The 23,375-nt window shown below is 37.7% G+C and overlaps 1 protein-coding gene across 6 annotated transcripts in view; it reads left to right on the top strand.

Moving 5' to 3' along the window:
- The window catches only part of CHD2 (chromodomain helicase DNA binding protein 2), a 144,824-nt gene that overhangs the window by 61,414 nt on the left and 60,035 nt on the right, over positions 1–23,375 (top strand). For all 6 annotated transcript variants that reach the window (XM_063698855.1, XM_055364203.2, XM_031002048.3 and 3 more), the window contains 7 exons: positions 1,273–1,317; positions 1,490–1,668; positions 4,405–4,529; positions 8,817–9,033; positions 10,870–10,959; positions 11,907–12,097; positions 22,774–22,962. In XM_063698855.1, coding sequence (XP_063554925.1) covers positions 1,273–1,317; positions 1,490–1,668; positions 4,405–4,529; positions 8,817–9,033; positions 10,870–10,959; positions 11,907–12,097; positions 22,774–22,962 — 1,036 coding nt within the window. The remainder of the gene's footprint in view (positions 1–1,272; positions 1,318–1,489; positions 1,669–4,404; positions 4,530–8,816; positions 9,034–10,869; positions 10,960–11,906; positions 12,098–22,773; positions 22,963–23,375) is intronic.

Below are 23,375 nucleotides of genomic sequence, written 5' to 3' on the forward strand. Positions count from 1 at the left end.
ATAGTGGCTTTTGCTTTTGGAAGTAATGTAAATTTTAAAAATGCACTTTGGAGACTAGACACGTCCTAGATTTATTTTAAAGGAAAAGCTAAGAAGATTTGCTGGTAAATTTGGATGTGGGGGTGAGAGAAAGAGGTGTTAAGTCTGACCTGAAGATTTGTGGCCTAAACATGTAGAAGTTTAGAGGTACCATTTACCAAAGTGGAAAGATGAAGGGAAGAGCTGATCATTGGAGTGGAAACCAAGAGCTTAGTTTGATATTTGTAAGTTTGATTTACTTCTTAGTCATCTAAGTGGAGAATATAGTGAAGGCTGGAGCATATGTGAACCTGGAGCTTAGGACTCTTTAGTCTGGGCTGGAGATTTAAATTTGGAAATTTATCAGTATTTAGTATTTAAAGGCCAAGATTGAACAGGACCATCAGAAATAGAGTATCACATGGTAAGAAGAAGTAGTCTGAGAGCATTTCAGCTTTTGGAAGTCAGAAAGAAGCTAGCAAAGGAGACTGAGAAAGAAGAGTCGGTGAGACAGGAGGAGAGCTGAGAGAGAGTGGTGTACTGGAAGCCAAGTGATTCACATAGCCAGGAGAGAGGAAATGCTGTCAGTCAAGGACGATTAGGACTGAGAATTGATCTGTGAATTTGGCACTGGGAAAACACATCCATGGAGTGGTGGGGGTGCGGCCTGATTAGGGTAGGTTCAAGAGAAAATGAGAGGGGATAGCAAGTATAAACAACTTGTTGGGGGAGTTTTCTTACAAAGGGAAACAGAGAAGTGGAGTGTCAGCCTGAGAGAGAGATGAGAAAAAGAATTTTTTTCTTCTTCTTCTTCTTCTTCTTTTTTTTTTTTTTTTTTTTTTGTTGAGATGGTGTCTTCCTCTGTTGCCCGGGCTGGAGTGCAGTGGCGTGATCTCAGCTCACTGCAACCTCTGCCTCCCAGGTTCAAGTGATTCTCCTGCCTCAGCCTCCTGAGTAGCTGGGATTACAGGCACCCCCCACCCCCACCACGCCCGGCTAATTTCTATATTTTTAGTAGAGACAGAGTTTCACCATGTTGGCCAGATTGGTCTTGAACTGCTGGCCTCAAGCAATCTGCCTGCCTTGGCCTCCCAAAGTGCTGGGATTACAGGCGTGAGCCACTATAATCCCATTGTTTTTTTCTTTTTTAAGGTGTGGGGTAGTAGAATATATTTACATTTTATTCATAGAACCTAAAATCTTTCATTCTTCATTGTGTTTATAACTTTTCTGTCTTATTTTTTATTTGTTTAGCTGTGAAGACAAGTAAATCTACATTGGGTCAAACAGATTTTCCAGGTAAGCAAGAAATTTTATTTATAAATGTTCTTCAACATTTCAGAACAGTGTATGTTTTGCAGATTATTTTGTTTTGCCACATGATGTTTTATTGATTATGCATTAAACAGAATGTCATTTTTCACTTTTAATTGACAGTTGCTAATCTATAAATTTTTTTTATATGAAATAGCTCATAGTCGGAAGCCGGCACCCTCAAATGAGCCTGAATATCTATGTAAATGGATGGGACTCCCCTATTCAGAGTGTAGCTGGGAAGATGAAGCCCTCATTGGAAAGAAATTCCAGAATTGCATTGACAGCTTCCACAGTAGGAACAACTCAAAAACCATCCCAACAAGAGAATGCAAGGTATGGTGATGGTTGGCTTTTGTTTTTTCAGGGAGAAGATATACTGATAAAGAGGATTGGACACATATGTGCTGAGAAAATATTACAAAATGAAATGATGATTGCCATTTTGAAGTGAAAGAAGGTGATTTAAATATGACATTAAAGCAAAAGGAGAGAATGAATTATTTCATGGCTTTGCTGACTTGTTTAATCTTGCAATTTACATAATTAGAAATAGAGATATTTGAGAGAATACTTGAAAGGATTTAGGCACTTTTATTTTATTTTATTTTATTATTTTATTTTGAGACAGAGTTTCGCTGTGTCGCCCAGGCTGGAGTGCACTGGCACTATCTTGGCTAACTGCAACCTCTGCCTCCTGGGTTTAAGTGATTCTCCTGCCTCAGCCTCCTGAGCAGCTGGGATTACAGGCACGCACCACTACTTCCAGCTAATTTTTTGTATTTTTAGCAGAGATGGGGTTTGCACCATGTTGGTCAGGCTGGTCTCAAACTCCTGACCTCAAATGATCCACCCACCTTGGCCTCCCAAAGTGCTGGGATTACAGGCGTGAGCCACCATGCCCAGCTGCATTTAGGCACTTTAAAAGAGAAGTGAAGCCAGTTGCAGTGGCTCACACCTGTGGTTCCAGCTACTTGGGAGGCTGAGGTGGCAGGACTGCTTGTGCACAGGAGTTTGAGGCCAACCTGGGCAAGATTGTGATACTCGTTCTCTAAAAAAAAAAAAAAAAAATAGCGGGAAGTGATAGAAAAGGCGAGTGTCTTTGAATTCTAAGTTAGAAATTAAATATATAGGCTTATTTGCTAGATTGGCTGAATAAATCCTTTCCTTGGAATTTATTCCATCAGGAAACTGATGTGCTTGGGTCCTCAGTAATGAAATATCAGACAAGTGATATGTCTCTGAGAAGTTGACATTCATGTTAATGGCACTAGAATTCTATCTGTGAAAACCAGTATTTAATTGCCAAAGAGTGTGATAGGGAAAATGTGGTCAGAGAAGCACCAATGTAGAAGTCTCTGAGCTCCAGTGGTCATTGAATGGGTTTTAAGAGGAAGTTGTGGTTGTTGAACTGCATCTGGCCCTTGTATAATGGATTGGTGCTGCTGGCTATACAGACAAGAGGGGGCCCAGGGTATTGCCCTCCTATGAAAGGTATCAAGAGAAAGATTCTTATAGTTCAATAGGAGAACTACTAGACCCCAGGGGTGAGGAGAAGAGGAATGATGTTGACAAGTACATCAAGGTCAAAGTGTGTGTGTCTTGGCTACCTCGAAGGGTATTTTGACTTTATCTCCTAGGTATTCGTACAACTGAGTACAGTGGCATTATGAAATAGTTTTATTTAGAAAGCTTCATGTAATAGCAGTATATAGGCGACTCTGGAGTAAGTGATTATTAAAGCCAGAAGGTCCAGCCAGTAAGATGTCATTGAAGTCCACCAATGAAGAAGTAGTGTGAGGACAAGGGAAGTAACAGTGGCATGGAAGGAGTGGATGGGAGAACAGTTATGGGATAGGTTTGGTAGGAGTGGATGGATGGCTGGGTTTTGGAGTTGAGAGTAAGCAGTCGGATTCCATTCACTGCCAGCCGCCCTCATAGAGAACTGAACACATCAATAACCTTATCAAATATTCTTATTAGAATGATACTTCTCATAATGTGTGCTATAGAGCACTAATCTTCAGAGAAACGTCCCCTGAAAAAAGACTTTTGGCCATGTAACTTTGGGATACATCCCTGAATAAATTTCTCCTGTAAATTCATGCTATGGACACACATTTCAGACTTTGAAAAGTCATGAGTAAAGAAATTGTATAACTTTTTGATCGGTTGTTTCCTAAACTGATTTGGCCACAGAATCCACATTTTATGCAAACCATAGAGACTGACCTCACTAGAATGCTATCCTTTAAGCTTCTGGGGGTGAAAACAACCTTCCCTTCAGAAGCTTGTTGTTTCTGAAGGGAAAACCAAATTCACGCAATTAAAGGGTTTAAGGTAGATGGGCTGCATTTCTGAATTTACAAATCCTGTTATGGTGAAGATCAACTGTATTTAGCATATGACAGCCGGAGGCAATGTTTTGTACTCTTTAGAATAAGATAACATAAAGATAGTTGTTTCTGAAAATAGGAGACTCTCACTGCCATATAATAGACAAGACCTAAAGTGCTATTTAATGATGTTCATAGATTTATTTCAGGAAAGGGGCAAGTTAACTAAAAATATTTTATTTGAGGATGAACTAACTCTGGCTTATGGAATATTAACCATGAAGAAAGGGGTGATGGAGTGAGGTGGTGATTCACACACATGAAATTTAAGTTTTTGGCCAGGCGCGGTGGCTCACGCCTGTAATCCCAGCACTCTGGGAGGCTGAGGTGGGCAGATCACGAGGTCAGGAGATCGAGACCATCCTGGCTAGCACGGTGAAACCCCGTCTCTACTAAAAATACAAACATAGCCGGGCGTGGGTGGTGGCGGGCGCCTGTATGTAGTCCCAGCTACTTGGGAGGCTGAGGCAGGAGAATGGCGTGAACCCGGGAGGCAGAGCTTGCAGTGAGCCGAGATTGGGCCACTGCACTCCAGCCTGGGTGACAGAGCAAGACTCCGTCTCAAAAAAAGAAATTTGCGTTTTTATGCTTTGATGCCGAATATGTGAATTGTGGCTAGCGTTTTAACATAGTAGCAGTAAGAAAATTTTCTCAGACTTGGGCTTTTGTTTTTCAGGCCCTGAAGCAGAGACCACGATTTGTAGCTTTAAAGAAACAACCTGCATATTTAGGAGGGGAGAATCTGGAACTTCGAGATTATCAGCTAGAAGGTCTAAACTGGCTAGCTCATTCCTGGTGCAAGTAGGTAGAAAAATATGAGTGCAATTTTCCTTACTGTTTCTGGCTTCTTTATTGTTAGATGTCAAGAATTTTTTTTTTTCTTTCTTCACACCCTTATTGTATCTCAACCAAGAAATCTTTATACTGCATATTACAGAAATAAAAGATGATTGAGAGAAATGCTTCCTGGGAGTTTTTATGTATGTGTAATACCATTTTATTCTGATCTAAAGAATACTTTGTTATTTCATTATTTGGTGGGTAATTTGTCATAGCCAGAAACCTGTATCATCATACGTTACTCATGAGTGTATATAGCAAGTTAAATCACCCAAATCTTTAATGTGGAAGGAGTTACTCAGAAGAAAGAAGAAAATGTCTTTTTCACATGTATTTTCTTTCTAGGCCAGGGAAGCCTTTAAATTAATTTCCTACAGTAGTGCTGTAGAGAGTGTGATTCCCCTCCCTTCACTCCACTCCCTACCTATATAGTCTGTAGGATTATCCTGTTCAGAGGAAGGTTGAACCTGTGAAAGTATCCTTTTTATAATAAGACCACATTAATCTTGGGGGGGTGAAAAAAAGATGAGACAGTGATAGCACTGGAGGTTTAAAGGTACTTTTGGGAAGTACTTATAAATTTCCTTCACCAATTTCAAGTAGTTCCTAGTACTAAGTGCTAGGTGTTAGAAACAAATGCTTGTTCCTTGGTGCTGAAAAGAACTAGCGCTCAAGGAATTTTCTCAGCAAGGCAATTTTACTTTCTGCAGAAAGGGTGCTTCTTGGAAGCCTAATTGTCATGAGAGCACACCGAACAAAGAAAAGCAGAGGTTTTTATCCCTGACTCATTGGGTTCTTACTGTTGCGTCCTGTCTCCATTGGCTGGAGCTGGACTGCACAATCTAGACTGATTCCGATTGGCTAAAAGCTTAAAACTTTCCTAAATAGATAAACGCGCAATGGAAAACAAAGGAAGGGGGTTGTTTACAGGAAACAAGGAGAATAATAACATTTCCAAATAAGGAAGGGATGTAGGCTGTAAGCTGCTGGGAAATGCCTGGGCATGTTCGGACATGTCTGAGCAGGTTATAGTCCAGAACAAATAACCTGGTTAAAGTACAAGGACATAGAATGTACTTATTCCCTTACTATATTTAACAGCCACATAGGGCTTAACAAAGAGTTATTAGCAAAAAGCAAGGGAGCTTGAAGGAAGTTAATTTCTGAAAGAAACTGTTATTTCTAACACTTGTTATGTATTCTTTAACAAAAAGGGAAACTTTGAAGAGGAACTTTTTACTTTTCACATACGGATCCATTAGTCCTCGAGAATTTAACAGCGAACCTATATAGATGTATTTTGCTGTCCTTACAGAACATGCAGTGTAAGAAGTACCTTTAATGCCAACCTACACACTTCTTTCCCAAAGTACCCAATTAAGTGCAAATGCTTAATGTCTTTAGTGTTTTATAGTAAAGCAAAAAATCCTTATTTAGAATTAGAAGTACAGGCCTGTGCAACATGGCAAAACCCCATCTTTACCAAAAAATACAAAAATTAGCTGGACATGGTGGCATGCTTATGTAGTCTCAGCTACTTGGGGGCTGAGGTGGGAGGATCGCTTGAGTCCAGGAGGCCAAGGTTGCAGTGAACCATTTTGGCACCATTGCACTCCAGCCTGGGTGACAAAGTGAAACTTCACCTTAAAAAAAAAAAAAAAAAGGACAGCTTAAAAAATATTTTTCCCCTCAATGCTGAAAGGAAGCTTTCTAGTTATAGAGATGCATTTACAGTGACTTTTTCCCAAGTGAACCATCTCCTACTTTTTATCTGATAAAATCTAGTACAATATTTAATACTCAGTTGTGAAAATTAGGTGTCTTGAGAAGATTGAGAATGTGGGTTTGATATAATGATTCTGAATTGCTTAAAAATGATTTTTCCTTTTAGAGGATAGTGGGACCTAATTCGTCTAAATGACAGTTAATAAAAGTTAGATGAACTTTAATTGTGATCTAATCCTCTCATTTTATAATTGAAGGTTCTTAGGAACAAAGGTGCCGTGTACCCATCCAGAGTCACGTGGTGTTTTGTGTACAGTCCTTGGCCAGCATTTTTTAGACTTTTTATTTTTTAGTTTTTTTGAGACTGAGTTTTGCTCTGTTGCCCAGGCTGGAGTGCAGTGGCATGATCTTGGCTCACTGCAACCTCCGATTCCCAGGTTCACGTGATTCTCCTGCCTCAGGCTCTTGAGTAGCTGGGATTACATGCACGCACCACCATGCCTGGCTAATTTTTGTATTTTTAGTAGAGACGGGGTTTCACCATGTTGGCCAAGCTGGTCTTGAACTCCTGACCTCAAGTGATCTGCCCGCCTTGGCCTCCCAAAGTGCTGGGATTACAGCCATGAGCCACCGTGCCTGGCCAGCATTTTTTTACTTTAAACCAAAGGAATAAAAATCAGTTGAAAAGGGCTCAAGCACCTGTTAAGCCCTGGTCACAGAAATGTTACTACATTACATAATGTGCTATTTTGGTCTGGTTCCAGAAAAACAGGTGAATCATTTCAAACCTACTATAGTCTGTATATGTAGACAATGGCATTTTCTAGGGGCAGGAAATACTGGAGAAACTTAACTGTGCTTCCTCCTGAATAGTATTGAAAAGTGAGGGAAATAAGAAGGAAATTACTCAAAGGAATATAATACGTCATTTAAACTGTGTAGAAAATTAGGTGTACCTGAGATGTATAGGGGTATGGCTTCATCATTCTCCCTTCCCCAAGTGTGATCTTCTTTGTTTCTGTATTTTACCCTTTAAACTAGCTAGTTTGTAGAACACAGAAGGTATTTTTAGAAATTACGTCTTTTTGGTGAATTAAATGTCTTGTTTTTTGAATCAGGTTGCCTTTAACTCATAAATTACTTTTAGTTCTTTCTGATTTGCTGATTAAGCACGTATTATATATACGTGCAAACTTTCAGTGTCCTTATTTTCCAGAACCTTTTTATAATGTTTGCAATCTGATGTCTTACATGTAATCCTAATTTCCTGCCAAAATGACTGTATTCTGTTTCCCAAATATATTTTCCTAACTCTGGCTGTTTCTTCAATTTTAAATTTTTTTTTTAGATATTCTTTTTCCATTAATATCCTGTTGAAATCTAGCCCATTTTGTAGAGTAGTGTTTCTCAAACTGTGGTTTAAGGTAGTGCTTCCCAACCTTTTTGGCACTAGGGACCGGTTTCGTGGAAGACAATTTTTCCACAGGCTGGGGAGGAGGGAGGGGGATGGTTTCTGGTTGATTCAAGCACATTACATTTATTGTGCACTTTATTTCTATTATTATTACATTATACTATATAATGTAGCATCAGTGGGAGCCCTGAGTTTGTTTTCCTGCAACTGGACGGTCCCATCTGGGGGTGATGGGAGACAGCAACAGATCACCAGGCATTAGGTTCTCATAAGGAGTGTGCAACGTAGATCCCTCACATGTGTAGTTCATAGTGGGGTTCATGCTCCTATGAGAATCTAATGCCGTTGCTGATCTGACAGGAGGCGGAGCTCAGGCACTAATGCCAGCAATGGGGAGCGGCTGAAAATACATATGAAGCTTCCCTCACTCACCCGCTGCTCACCTTCTGCTGTGCAGCTGGGTTCCCGAGTGGGGAATCCTGGTCTGGTCTAAGGAATACCTGAGTCAGAATCTCCAAAGGTGTTTGTCAGCCCTTTTCCATATATTGTTTAGTATATCTAGGGTGGGGTCCACAAGTATGATCTGTAGCCTACCCCTGCTTTAGACCAAAGTGTATTTAAAACAAGCCCCATGCACCTATACGTGTAGGTCTAGGAAATAGTGTGTGTGGCATTAAACAACCCAGTGGCTTGCAGTGGAATGGAGTGGGCCAGCCATAGGATTCACCAGCGGTGCTGATAGCTTTCTCTATTGATGGAGTCTAAGGTTACATGCTTGTCTTCACTTTTTACAAAGCCTGTCTTCTCTGTGATAAAAGATAGCCTATAGAAGGTGATGTGAAAAGCCTAAAGGTAAAGAGTCTGACAAGGCTGTCATAGTAATCCAAGTCTAGATAGGCCACTTGTTATTCTGCTTTTTATGGTTTCTACTTTCTTCCTTATGTCGAAAGCTGAAGTAATTGCAGATGAGAAGAAATACATTTGAGGCTTATGAATGACACCTTGCTTGGCTGTTATTGTGAAGCATTGGTGTCATTGCTGTTTATGCACATTCTGTGTTTTGGTGAACTAATGATTTTTTTTTATTTATTTATTTTTTCTTTCTGCAGAAATAATAGTGTAATCCTTGCTGATGAAATGGGCCTAGGAAAGACCATCCAGACCATATCATTCCTCTCCTACCTGTTCCACCAACACCAGCTGTATGGCCCCTTTCTTATAGTCGTCCCTTTATCCACCCTCACCTCATGGCAGAGAGAGTTTGAAATCTGGGCACCAGAGATTAACGTAGTGGTTTACATAGGTGACCTGATGAGCAGAAATACGGTGTGTAAACAAAAAGAGCTGGGATAGAATCTGTGTTATAAATGTAATTTAGAAATTGACTTAAAGCCTTTAGTAGATCATCAGTAAAATTTTTGGTTATTATTCTGATACTGTGCTATGTTCTCAATATTAGGAGGTTTATCTATCACAAAAGTGCAACTCAGATGTTCTTTAACAAATACGCTTACTAGTTAAAAAGCAACAGCAGTATGTGAGTTTAGCTGGGTTGCAATATTAAATTTTTCTTCTCTCTGCCCTTTTTACTTCTAAGATTGCTTTATATGAGATAATATGGAGTTAATACTTTGTAATATTAATATTATTTTTGCTTTCTCAATAGACATATTACTGAAAATAATCATTCTTCGAATTTCTTAATTTCTTAAACAGTGAGGTTGCATAACTTATAAAAAAGAAATAAAAGTAAAGGAAAAGAAGCTATTTTAGGACTGTAGAAATAAGAATTATCCTAAACTGTTACCAAACTTTATTTGGGCATCATGAATTTAGAACACAGTGACTTAAGTTTATCTTTGTTTAGCAGATCTTTTCTTTATAGTAACTTTTTTTAAAGCACCTACTGTGTGCTAGATGTTGCGCTGGGTGCTTTACGTGTAATACCTGTAATCTTCATGATAGTCTTCAAAGCTGATGGCATTCTTTCCTGCTACTGATGAAGAATTGACTCAGAGAGTCTTAACACGCGACCCTAGCGAGCAAGAATGTGGCAAAGCTCAGATTCGGACACGGGTGTTTCTATCTAGTCTAGAGCTTTGCTCTTTCATCACTGTATATAAACTATTTCTGGGAATTTGCTTGTAATAAGAGCAAGCCATTAGCAAAGTTTAAGTATTTGAGTTGCATGTTGTAACCATATATTTTCATACAAATTCAAATTTATTTTTGGTAAATACTTTCATTAAAATTGTGTAACTTAAACACTGGCTGATTTCATTGGTCTGATTTTGAGTTTCTAAGAATATAGTTTAAGCGTTGTTAAATCATTTGTTAACCGTTAAAGACGAAAAAAGAGAAATTTATAGGTTTACAAAATAGCTTAAAGCACTACATTCCAAAAATGATTGCAAACAAAGAAAATGAACTCTAAAAAATTGTAGTCAGAGAAGTTTTCCTTGCTATCTCCAGTTCTCCTTTTCTTTGTTCTTTTTACCCCCACTTGGGGGCGATCACCTGCAGGCACTTACTGTCTTGTTCTCCAGTTCCTAACTTGGCAGCCAAACTGCAAGAGCTTTGTCATGAGTCTTCGTGCTTGCTGAGTGTCCAGTTATACTTCAGTATGAATGTGCTCATCTTTGTGTTCTTTTACATTGACGTTATTATACGTATTGCATTATATTTTCATCTTATAAGCCTCCCTTTTTGTTGGGGGACATATCTCTTTGGTCTATGGTTGATGAAATTCCAAAGGTTGGAATTTGTTTTACTTGTTAATATATGTATTTTCCTATTCAAAAAGTAAATAAATTGCATTTTTAAAAGGAATTTCTAAGGATCTGGGAGATCCCTTGTTGAGTTCCAATCACCAGGGTTCAGTAGCTGATGAAGTGCATTTTCTTCAGTAGATGTATTTCAGGGGGCCAGTTTCTTCTGATTCTGGCAATAAAGCTTTTGCTGTTCGGTGGTCAGTGTTTTAATTCTAACTCTTACTGCTTTATAGTTTGGTTGCTTAGGTCATTTTAGAATGTGAGATATTCATTGAATTCTAATCAGATTTATTTTTTATTTGGCATGTTTCTATTACATCAATCACAAAACTTACGTGATATAGAAAGGTAGAAGTAGAAATTATGTCTTAATTATGTTTTTTTCTTATAGATACGGGAATATGAATGGATTCATTCCCAAACCAAAAGATTGAAGTTCAACGCACTTATAACAACATATGAGATCCTCTTGAAAGATAAGGTGTGTAATTAATATCTAAAAGGCTAAATCTTTTCCAGTGCGACTTGTCCAGATGGTAGGGTCTGTTACTGTTCTGTGGAGCATGTTAAAAATAAATACATGAAAGTTAAAAATAAAAAACAAATGGTAGGGTCTGTACCTTCTACTTGCCATGTTACTTTTCTTCTCTTATTTCAAAAAGCAAGCAAATGAACAACCAGAAAAATTACTTTTCAAAGGATATTAACGTTATAAATAGAAAACAGAACCCTATAGATGAGGGGACCTTAGGTCACCAAGTCCAATTGAATTAAACAGAATGAAAGGGTATTGAATAGGTCAGTAACTTACCTGAGATTATTGTCAGTCATTGGATGCCATCTCAGGTATTTCCCTTGAATGTCATCTTAGGCATTTCCTATTGTATCATTGTTAAGGCATTTCTCCAGAAAAGATGATGTGAATGGTCTTTGTGAGGAGGACAAAAATAAGAAGCTCTTTAAATACCGCCTTTCTGCTAAGAAATATATGTGGTAGGTAGATCCCATTGGTATTAAGTGCAAACAAGTTGAGTTTGGTGGCTCTTGGTGTTTGTGTGCTTCAGGGTTGGGGTGGAGAATAGGCAAGAGAAGGACCATAATTAAGGGGAGAATACAGAATCATGTGGTTTTTTTTGTTTTATTTTTGCCCAACATAGCAATTTTTGTGTTCTTGCTGTGGGGCATGCAGTAATAGCTGGTATAAGAGGCCCACCTATACCTTTTAGATGATGATACTCTCTTTTGAATAGCTACCAATCTGGCAACTAACAGAATAAACAGAAGAGTCCTAATATATATTGTCAGTGAAGAATAAATGTGTCTATTTATACCTTTGTAATGGTATTTATACAAAGATAATTAACACTTGAAAGCACTTGTGGGTTCCCTTCTGACCTGGTGGCTCGTTCTGTTTTGTTTTTACTTTAGACTGTGCTGGGCAGTATTAACTGGGCCTTTCTGGGAGTGGATGAAGCCCATCGGTTGAAGAATGATGACTCTTTATTGTATAAAACTCTGATTGATTTCAAGTCCAACCATAGGCTCCTGATTACGGGGACCCCTCTTCAGAATTCCCTCAAAGAGCTCTGGTCCTTGCTGCACTTTATTATGCCGGAGAAGTAAGCTCCTTCCTGTGTATTTCAAAAGATGCTAGAATGTCTGAAATGCCAATGCTTTTTAACTTTCTTAGTAGACCTTAGGGAAAACAGATGGCCTGGTTTGGGGAAAGCAAAGCATCAAATGGAGGCAGGGATGGCAGTAGTAAAATGTTTCATAATCAATGAAAGAAGGCACAGAAATTAGCCTGTTAAGGAGGAAAGCAGTATTGTCTGCTGAAAGGCTGAATTAGTTAATGCACTTGGGAAATAATTGTTAAATAGATAACATCAGACCTTTTCACTATTGATACAAGATAATCAATATAAGTAAAATGAAATATACAAGGTACACAAGCACTGAAAAGTATGTTATACTCAAATATCTGATAACCGAAGCATCAATTTTACATCTTATTCACATATTATTAAAGAACTGTGGAAAGGTTTATTGAAAAGATTTTTATGGGAGAGATGATATGCACATTTCATAAAACTTAAAATTATCCAATGGTATTCAGCGATACTTAGAATAACATCTATATTCATTAATTTGGAGGACCCCACTCAGTCTGGCCCCTTGACAATAGTCTGATTCCTCTCATCCACTTTCTCCATTACTCATTATGCTTCAGCCATTCTGGCCATCTTTCTGTCCCTTAAACATGCCAAGCTGTTACTATTCCTTCTTGACTAGAATTATATTTCTTCTTATCTTCACATGGCCAACCACCTTAATGCTTCAGCTCATCTTAAACGACCACCTCCTTTCAGAAATCTTTGCAGATTGCCTAACCTAAAGTAGCCCTTTAGACATCTTATCCCTAACCTGTTTTAGTTTCTATATAGCATCTTTTTAAATTTATGTTCTCATTCATCTCATGTCATTAAATTATGTATGAAAATCGCAGGGGTTTTCTTTGCTTGATTCATTGCTGGTTCCCATTGTCTAGAATAGCACCTGGTGCACAGTAAACAATTCAGTTAATAGTTGTTCAATTGATAGATATATGCTCTACAATCTGTTTTTTTTTTTTTTTTTACATTCAGGATTAAATTTTACTTTTTACTTTTATTTTTATTTTAAAATTTTAAATTTAAATTTGTTTAGTAACTTTATAGTTTGCAGCCATCATCATCGTCCAGTTTTGGAACATTTTCCTCATCCCAAAAAGTTCCCCCTTGCTTGTTTGCAGTTAACCTCTGCTCCCACATATAGCCTTAGGCAACCAGTAATCAGCTTTTGTCTCTAGAGATTTACCGTTTCTAGAAGTTTTATATAAGTGGAATCCTAATATGTAGGCTTCTGTTTCCAGCTTCCTTCACTTAGCATATTTTTTTTGAGATTCATTCATGTCAGAGTCTGTCAGTAGGTGTTCTCTTTTATTGGGTAATATTTCATTGCATCCAGTTACCAGTTGATGGACATTTGGATTGCTTTGTTTTGGGGGTTATTATATCTTTGTGTGGACATATGTTTTTCTTTCTCTTGCTTAGAGACTTAGGAATAGAATTGCTGGATTGTTTGGAAATTTATATTTAACATTTTAGAAACTACCACGCTGTTTTCTAAAGTGACTACCATTGTGCAGTCCTACCAAAAATGTTTGAAGGTTCTAGTTTCCCTGCGTCATCACCAGGACTTGGTGCATTGTCAGTCTTTTTGATTCTAGCCATTCTGGCGAATGTGTGTCATTGTGGTTTTGACTTGCATTTCCCTAATGACTAATGATGTTGAATGTCTTTTCATGTGTTCATTAGCCATTTGTATGTCTTTGGTGAAATTTCTATTAAAATGTTTTGGCATTTTAACTCAGGCCTCGTGTTCCGTCATTGGAACTCTAAGCATGTGGGAATTATTTATATCCTACTGCTCAAGGTCATTGCCAAGGTCTGATTGCAAAAATTCAAAAAATTGCAACGTCTGTCATAAATGGGTTAAAAAAATTGGTTTGTCTTATTATGAGTTGAAGAGGTTTTTTATTTCTTTTAAAAAAATTCTAAAGACAAGTGCTTTATCAGTACAGTCCCCAACTTTCTATAGTTTGATGTAAAATGTTTTGACTTTTCAGTGGTATGAAAGCAATACACTTTCAGTAGAAAGTATACTTTGAATAAACACAACCATTCTGTTTTTCATTTTCAGTGTAATATTCAATAAATTACATGAGATATTCAACTCTATTATATAAAATTGGCCTTGTGTTAGGTGATTTTGCTCAATATTCTGGTGATAAGCGTTCTGAACACATTTAGGGTAGGCTAGGCTGTGATGTTCGGTAGGTTAAGTGTATTAAATGCATTTTTGATTTAACAATATTTTAAACTTATGATGGGTTTTTCAGGACATAACCCTGTTGTAAGTTGAGGAGCATCTGTATATAATTTGAACATATTTTATCCCAATCTGTGGCTTCTTTTCACTTTTTTGAATGTTGTCTTTGAAAGAGAAAAAGTTACTGATTTTGATGAAGTTTAATTTATGGATTTCTTTGTATGGATTGTGCTTTAGATATCATATCTGAGACAGATTTGCCTAACCTATGGACACGAAGACTTGCTTCTTTATTTCCTTCTAGAAGTTCTAGCTTTTATATTAAGTCAGAGTTACATTTTGTTTATAGTGTGAAGTGTGAGTGCCTTAGTTCATTTTTTTGCAGTAGAATTTGGGAAATTGTTCTGGTATCACTTGTTGAAAAGAATATCTGTTCTTCATTGAATTGCCTTGACACTGTTGAAACTCAGTTGACACCATAAATGTCATGCTTTGTTTCTGGACTGTCAGTTCTGTTTTATTAATACATATTTCTGTCCTTCTGCCAGTGTCACACTGTCTTGATTAATGTAGCTTTCGACTGCTTTTTTATTTTTTATTTTTTTTGAGATGGAGCCTTGCTCTGTCACCTAGGCTGGAAGGGAAGTGGCGCAATCTCAGCTCACTGCAACGTCTGCCTCCCGGGCTCAAGTGATTCTCCTGCCTCAGCCTCCCAAGTAGCTGGGATTACAGGCACGCACCACCATGCTCAACTAATTTTTTGTATTTTAGTAGAAATGGGGTTTTGCCGTGTTGGCCAGGCTGGTCTCGAACTCCTGACCTCAAGTGATCCACCGTCCTTGGCCTCCCAAAGTACTGGTATTATAGGCGTGAGCCACTGCACCCGGCCTAGACTGCTTTTTAAAAATGGAGAAGTACAAGTTCCATTTTCTTCTTTTTCAAAATTGTTTTGGTTATTCTAGAGTTCTTGGTACTTCCATATACATTTTAGGATCAGGTTGTTAATTTCTGCAAGAAAAATATGGAATTTTGATAGAAATTGTGTTGAATTATATATCAGTTAAAGAAAAATTATTAATATTGAGTCTTCTAATCCATAATCATGGAAAGTTTTCTCCATTTATTTAGATCTATAATTTTTCTCAGTGTTTAGTGGTTTTTAGTTTAGAAATCTTACATATTCAAAATATTCTTTTAATTCTGACTATATTTTGAGTGGAATTTTAAAAAATATAACCTATTATAGAACTACACTTGGGTTTTGTATATTGATCTTACATCCTGCAAACTTAATAAACTTACTGTTTTCTACTGTGTGTGTATGTGTGTGTATATTGTTCTGTATTTCTTAGTATTTTTCTATAGACAGGATTATGTTTTCTGTACCTAAAGATTTCTTTTCCAAAGTGGATGCTTTTTATTTCTTCTTCTTGCCTTATTGTATTGGCAGGAACCTCCATCTTAAATAGAAATGGTGGGAGCAGGATGTTGGCTATAGATTTTTTTTGTAGATAACCTTTATTGGGTTGAGGAGGTTTTCTTTTCTTCCTAGTTTGTGAGGTTTTAATAAAGAATGGATATTAGGTTTTGTCAAATGCTTTTTTTCTGTGTCTGTTGAGATGACCATGTGGTTTTGTCCTTTAACAATATAGTATATTACATTAATTGCTTTTTAGACATTAGGCCAACTTTTTTTTTCCTAGCATAAATCTGACTTGTTAACAATGTTTGATACTTTCTATGCATTGCTAGATTCAGTTGGCTAATATTTTGTTAAAAGATTTTTGCATCTGTTTGGTGTGTGTGTGTTTTTTTTTTTTTTTTTTTTGAGACAGAGTTTCCGTCTGTTGCCCAGGCTAGAGTACAATGGCACCATCTCGGCTCACTGCAACCTCCACCTCCCAGGTTCAAGCAGTTCTCATGCCTCAGCCTTCCAGGTAGCTGGGATTACAAGCATGCACCACCATGCCTGGCTAATTTTTGTATTTTTCGTAGAGACAGTGGGGTTTTGCCATGTCAGCCAGGTTGGTCTCGAACTCCTGGCCGTAAGTGATCTGCATCTGCCTGTCTCTGCCGCCTAAAGTGCTGGGATTACAGGCGTAAGCCACTGTGCCTGGCCGCATTTGTGTTTTTTATTTTAATTAGGATTTTAGTCTATAGCTGTTTGTTTTGTTTTGTTGTTTACGTTGCTTTGGTTTTGGGATCATAAAATGAATTGGAGAGCGTTTCCCTTCTGTTTTCTGAAGGAGTTTGTGTAAGTTTAGTATTATTTCTTCTTTAAATATTTACTAGAATTCACCAGTGTAGCCATGTCAACCTTCACTTTGTGGGAAAATTTTTAATGACTCACCTGGTTTCCAGTTACAGGTTCACTTAAGTTTTCTATTTCTTCTTGACTTAGTTTTATTAATTTGTGTCTTTCTAAGAGTTAGTCTATTTCATCTAACTTGTCCTAATTTGTTGGCATAAAGTTATAGTACTCTCTTAGCCTTTTAATTTTAGTTTTCTTTTTTAAGAGACATGGTCTTTCTCTGTCACCCAGGCTGAGTGCAGTGGTACGATCATAGTTCACTGTAACCTTGAACTCCTGGGCTCAAGGGATCCTCCCACTTCTGCCTCCTGAGTAGCTGGGACTGCAGATGTGCACCACAATGCCCAGCTAATTTTTAAAATTTATTTTTTGTTATTTGTAGAGATGGGTTCTTGCTGAGTTGTCCAGGCTGGTCTGGAACTTCTGGGCTCAAGTGATCCTCCTGCCTCTGTTTCCTAAAATGCTGAGATAATAGGCATGAACCACTGTGCCTGGTAGATTCTTTTAAGGATCAAATAGTGATTAAAGTTAATTTTCTTGATTATGGTAATTTGTATCTTAGCTCTTTTTCTTGGTCAGTTCTAGCTAAGGGCTTAACAATTTTGATGCTCTCAAAGAAGCAACTTTTGACATCATTGGTTTCTTCCTCTGTTTTTTCTTTTTCTTTTTTTTTTTTTTTGAGACGGAGTTTTGCATTTGTTGCCCAGGCTGGAGTGCAGGGTGCGATCTCGGCTCACTGCAACCTCCGCCTTCCAGTTTCAAGTGATTATCCTGCCTCAGCCTCTTGAGTAGCTGGGATTACAGGCACCTGCCACCACGCTTGGCTAATTTTTGTATTTTTAGTAGAGACGAGGTGTCACCAAGTTGGCCAGGCTGGTCTTGAACTCCTGACCTTGTGATTTGCCTGCCTTGGCCTCCCAAAGTGCTGGGATTGCAGGCGTGAGCCCCCGTGCCCGGACCCTCTGTTTTTCTGTTTATTTCCACTCTCAAAGGTTTCCGTCCTTTGCTTGCTTTTCATTTAATTTTCTCTTTTTCTCTTAAGATACAGTTTAGATTACTGATGTAAAACTGTTTTCTTTTCTAGTTGTTTAAAGGTATGTTTACTTCTATGCACTGCTTTAGCTGCATCCTGTAAATACTGATAATTTTGTGTTTTTGTTTTCATTTGATTTCATCTATTTTCTAAATTCTCTGTGATTTATTCTTTGAAGCATGGGTTTTTCAGAAGGATGGTGTTTAATATCCATATATTTAGGGATTTTCCAAATGTCTTATAATTCAGTTTTGTCTTAGAGAACATGCTTTAAATGAATTTATTATGACTTATTAAATAGTCTTAGTATGCTTTCTTTCCTGGAGACTGTCCCATAAGTGCTTGTAAAGAATAATCTGTATTCTGCCTTTGTTTGAGTAGTGTTTTGTAAATGTCCGTTCAGTGTGGTGTTAATGGTGTTGTTCAAGACTTTATATCTTTTCTAACTGCCAGTTTAGTTGTACTTTGAATTATTGAGACTGAAATATTTTAATTTTTAACTATAGTTGAGTTTTTGTCTTCTAGTCATTTTTTGCTTCATATATTTTGGGGTTGTTCTGTTAAGTATGTATCCATTCATAACTTTTGTATGTTCCTGAGGTATTGACCTTTTTCTGGTCAATACCAGAATGTCCCATTTGACCTCTAATGATATTTATTGTTTTATAAATCCATTTTGTGTGATTTTATTATAGCTCCTCAGCTCTCTTCTGATTCCTGTTTGCATGATATATTGTTTTCCATCATTCGAACTGGTTACCATTTGCATGGTATACTGTTTTCCATCATTTTACTTTCAACTCACTTCTTTCTGTAAGTCTAAAATGTGTCTTATAGACAACCTGTACTTGGATGTACCTTTTTTATCCAGGCAAATAATCCTTGCCTTTTGATTGGAATATTTAGTTCATTCACATTTAACAGAATTAATAATATGGTTGGATTTATTTCTGCTGTTTTACTATTTGTTTTCCATATGTCTTACATCTTTTTTGTTCCACTTTCTCCTTTATTGCCCTCTTCTGTTTCAGCAAGTATTTTTCAGTGTGTCATTTTAATTCCTGTTAATTTTTTGCTATTAAAAAAATTTTAATTGGTTGCTGTAGGGATTATTGTATGCATCAGTCTTCTTCGGGTTAGTACTGACTCAGTTCTGGTAAAATAGGGCAACTTTGCCCCGCTGTAGCTCCATTTTCACTTCCTTATGTTATAAATCCAAGAATACAAGGATATAATTATTGCTTTCCACAGGTTTGTCTTTTAAGGACATATAGAAAAGAGAAAAAAATATATACTATCTTTCATATTTACCCATATATTTGATCATTTTCAGTGATCTTCATTTCTTCCTGTGTATTCAGGTCGCTGTTGGGTATTGCTTTCTTTTAGTCTGAAGGGCTTCCTTTATTTACATATTGCAAATAAGAATATGCTGGCTTAGATGATTAAAAGATGTCCCGTATGACATAGTCAATAAGTAGATAGACGAAGATCAATAGGAAATCTTCTGTGACCAAGGCCAGTGTCCTTTGAACTTCAAGTTCTAAGAGAAAAAAATACATCCTTCATAAAACCATTGAGACGAAGTAAGGTCACCCTACGTAGTAAGAGTTATGAGACACAGTGGGAACATCTGTGCTTGTTTTTATAGAAAAAGAATTGTGGTATGTAGTTTCTACCAGTGAATACTTAGCCATGATTTGCTTTTGTGTACCTACCTGCTGAAGTGGATGGTAGGGATTTTGCTCCTAAGTGGTCATAATTAGCTTTTTCCTGCCATTAAGTAGCTGTGGCATTCCACTGAGCATGGGCTATGTTTGGAAAAATGTCATATATCCTTCTTTTGTAATTGGAGAGAGGAACTTTCAATTACTTTATCATTCAGGGAGTCTCTTCCAAAATTTTCCTTTGGCCAGTTGAATCAGTTATGGAATGATAGGTTAGAGTTAGAGATGCAAGTTTTTTTCCGTGAAAGAGATCTTTTTTTCTTTGAAAATTTTGTGTTTAAAGCATTGTCATTTTCAAATAAAGTTTCAAAATTGTTGTTCACAAAGATATGTATATAAAAAGGAAACCAATTATTTAAGGAGTTCAGATTTGCCCTTATTTCTGCCTGAGCTTGCTGGATGGGTAACTATAGTCTTGTGAAGTATTTTGCCTCATCCTCAGCAGAAGTTCCTGAGGTACCTTAGGACTCTACAGAGCTTTTGAAGAAAGGATCCACTGAAGAAAAACTATTGTAAAGGAGAGAATTAGGTTGAGTCAGATAGCTTTGGAACTTCCCCACTCAAATGTTACAGGCTATTGTTTCAAAATCCAAAAGTTAGTCCTCTTTTTAACCAACTGAAATTCTGTTTCCTTAGTATAGAGTCTAAGTGCCTTTCCTGCAGGGTGGCTCTGACAGGGAGTACACAATGACTAACCATATTGTGAATACTTACCAATCAATAGCTTCATTTTGTACGTACTGTTTGCAAAGCATGGAACTTGCTATTAAGGGTAGAAAAAGATATGACAAGATTGAAAAATTCGGCTTATAAAGACCATCATGTGCAAATATATACTTCAGACTTACCCCAGAAAACAAGTCAGTTTGATAGCGTGTATTTCAGAGATTACATCTTTTAGTGTTGGGATGATTTTTTAAATTTTTATTTCTGTCATCTAGGCCAATCTCTTAATTTTTTTTGCGCTTTTCCTTTTACATATTTACTGTGTGACTTTTAGCATACCATTTTCACTGCTTTGGTTTAATTTCCGTTGTTGGTCCTTACTAAAGTAACCTATTTTTCTAAAATTCCGTGTTCTGCAAAGCTATAAAGATCAGAATTTTTTCTAGTTCTGTGAGAGACAAATATTAAATACAGAAGTTGATAGCAGGGATTTATCTAAAATATGAATCTTTAGATGGAACATGGTGTCTTTATACATCACCGCTATGACCTTATACCTTTTCTATATCTAATATTATAAATTAATAATTGTTTTCGGGGCAGCAGACTTTTTCTAAAGAATCTGATAGTATGCCGGGCGTGGTGGCTCACGCCTGTAATCCCAGCACTTTGGGAGGCTGAGGTGGGCAGATCACGAGGTCAGGAGATCGAGACCATCCTGGCTAACACGGTGAAACCCTGTCTCTACTAAAAATACAAAAAATTAGCCGGATGTGATGGTGGGCGCCTGTAGTTCCAGCTGCTCAGGAGGCTGAGGCAGGAGAATGGTGTCAACCCAGGAGCCCAGGAGGCAGAGCTTGCAGTGAGCCGAGATCGCACCACTGCACTCCAGCCTGGGCGACAGAGCCGAGACTCTTTCTCAAAAAAACAAACAAACAAAAAAAAAAAACAAAAAAAAACAACTCAGAATCTGATGGTAAATATTTTTGGTTCATAGCCCACACAGTCATTGTTAGCCGCTCATCTCTGCTGTTTAGAGGAAAAGCAGCCATAGAGAATTCATAAACAAATAAATGATACTTATGTCTCCTCAGTGTGTGTAGATCAAGAACTAGTGTCTCATATTAACTCCCTTAATAAGAGTACAGTAGGCAGGTGAAAATATTTGTTGCTTAAAACATAGAGGAAGTAAATCTTGGAAATAAACTTTACATTTAATTTTTTAGATTAGTAAAGTTTTAATTTATTATAACATGTGTTAGGTAAATTAGCTTATCGAAATTGTCTCTCAGGTATTCAGAAAATAGCCTGATATAGTGATATTTCTACTTCTACTGATTTCCGGTCACTTCACACATTTAGTGTGTGAGGTGTCATCTCCAGCATTGAGATAATTCAGTTTTCTTTCTTTTTTTTTTTGTTTTTTTGTTTTTTGAGACAGATTCTCACTGTCACCCAGGCTGGAGTGCAATGGCATGATCTTGGCTCACTGCATCCTTCATCTCCTGGGTTCCAGTGATTCTCCTGCCTCAGCTTCCCGAGTAGCTGGGATTATAGGCACTCGCCACCACGCCCAGCTAATTTTTGTATTTTTAGTAGAGATGGGGTTTCACCATGTTGGCCAGGCTGGTCTCGAACTCCTGACCTCAGGTGATCCGCCTGCCTCAGCCTCCCAAAGTGCTGGGATTACAGGTGTGAGCTACTGCGCTCAGCCAGAGATAGTTCAATTTTCATTATGCATCTGAATTATTAGTTTTAATTCCTCACCTATTTTATGTTCTTGGAGTATTTGCTTAATAGCATAGCAGTGTGAGAAAATACAGTTTACCTTAGGTTTATCAGGCTGTAGGCTTTAATGAGAACTTTAGATGTCTACCCCAAAAGATCATATAATCTGCTTCCCTGTAGATTGTTTCAGGCCATACCAGGTGTTAGTAAGGCTGATGTCGATTCACTTAACAATACCTGATAAAATGTATGGCTGGATATGGTGGCTCACACTTGTAATTCCAGCACTTTGGGAGGCCGAGGCAGGCGGATCACTTGAGGGCAGGAGTTCGAGACCAGCCTGGCCAACATGATGAAACCCTGTCTCTACTAAAAATACAAAAATTAGTTGGGTGTGGTGGTGGCACCTGTAATCCCAGCTACTTGGGAGGCTGAGGCAGGAGAATCACTTGAGCCTGGGAGGTGGAGGTTGCAGTGAGCTGAGATTGCGCCACTGCATTGCAGCCTGGGCGACGGAGCGAGACTCTGTCTCAAAAAAAAAAAAAAAAAAAAAAAAAAAAGAAATGACTATTTATGAGTTCAGAAATGACGGTGACTTTCTTGAGGCTGTTGTATCCATTGGCAGTACTGGCACCAGCTATATCTGACCTTCCATCTTACCAGAGGGCATGTGCTTTGAGTAGTTACTGAGTAGTTCTAGATAATGTTGGTTACATGATAGACTGAAATATTTTATTAACTCTGAATTCAGTCTGAGAATTGGAAACGTGCTATTATCCAGTGTAGACTGATGGAGTTGATTTCATTTTGCTTTTCCCCTTTTTGTTTTCCCTTCTATTTAAGAGCTCTAGTGATTGATAATGTTGTCTTTCCTTATGGGAAAGATTCATTTTTTTACAGTTTTTTTTCCTATTCTTTTCCTCAATGTGGCTAAATAACACTATACTGTTTCTTCCCTAGGTTTGAATTTTGGGAAGATTTTGAAGAAGACCATGGGAAAGGGAGAGAGAATGGCTACCAGAGTCTTCATAAGGTGCTAGAGCCTTTCCTTCTCCGGAGAGTCAAAAAAGATGTGGAGAAATCCCTTCCTGCTAAAGTGGAACAGATTCTCAGGGTGGAGATGTCAGCCCTTCAGAAACAGTATTACAAGTAAGTTCTTGTTTGGGTTAGGCCTGAAGGGGTTGAGATCAGTACCATGAAACTATTAGATAGGAGATATATATATATGTATATATATACTTTTTTTTTTTTTTTTTTGGAGACAGAGTCTCGCGATTCTGCTGCCTCAGCCTACCAAGTAGCTGGGATTACAGGGATGCGCCACCACGCCCAGCTAAATTTTTTTGTATTTTTAGTAGAGATGGGATTTTTCCATGTTGGTCAGGCTGGTCTTGAACTCCTGACCTCAGGTGATCCGCCCACCTCGGCCTCCCAGCGTTTTGTTGTTATTAAGCAAAATTTCAATACTGTTGTTATGTCTAAAAAATTTTAATAATTCCTTAACAGTTTTGTAATATCTAGTGTTTACATTTTCCTGGTTGTCATATACATGTATGTATATC

This window comes from Gorilla gorilla, chromosome 16, assembly GCF_029281585.2.
Source record: "Gorilla gorilla gorilla isolate KB3781 chromosome 16, NHGRI_mGorGor1-v2.1_pri, whole genome shotgun sequence".
In the NCBI taxonomy this organism is placed as follows: Eukaryota; Metazoa; Chordata; class Mammalia; order Primates; family Hominidae; genus Gorilla; species Gorilla gorilla.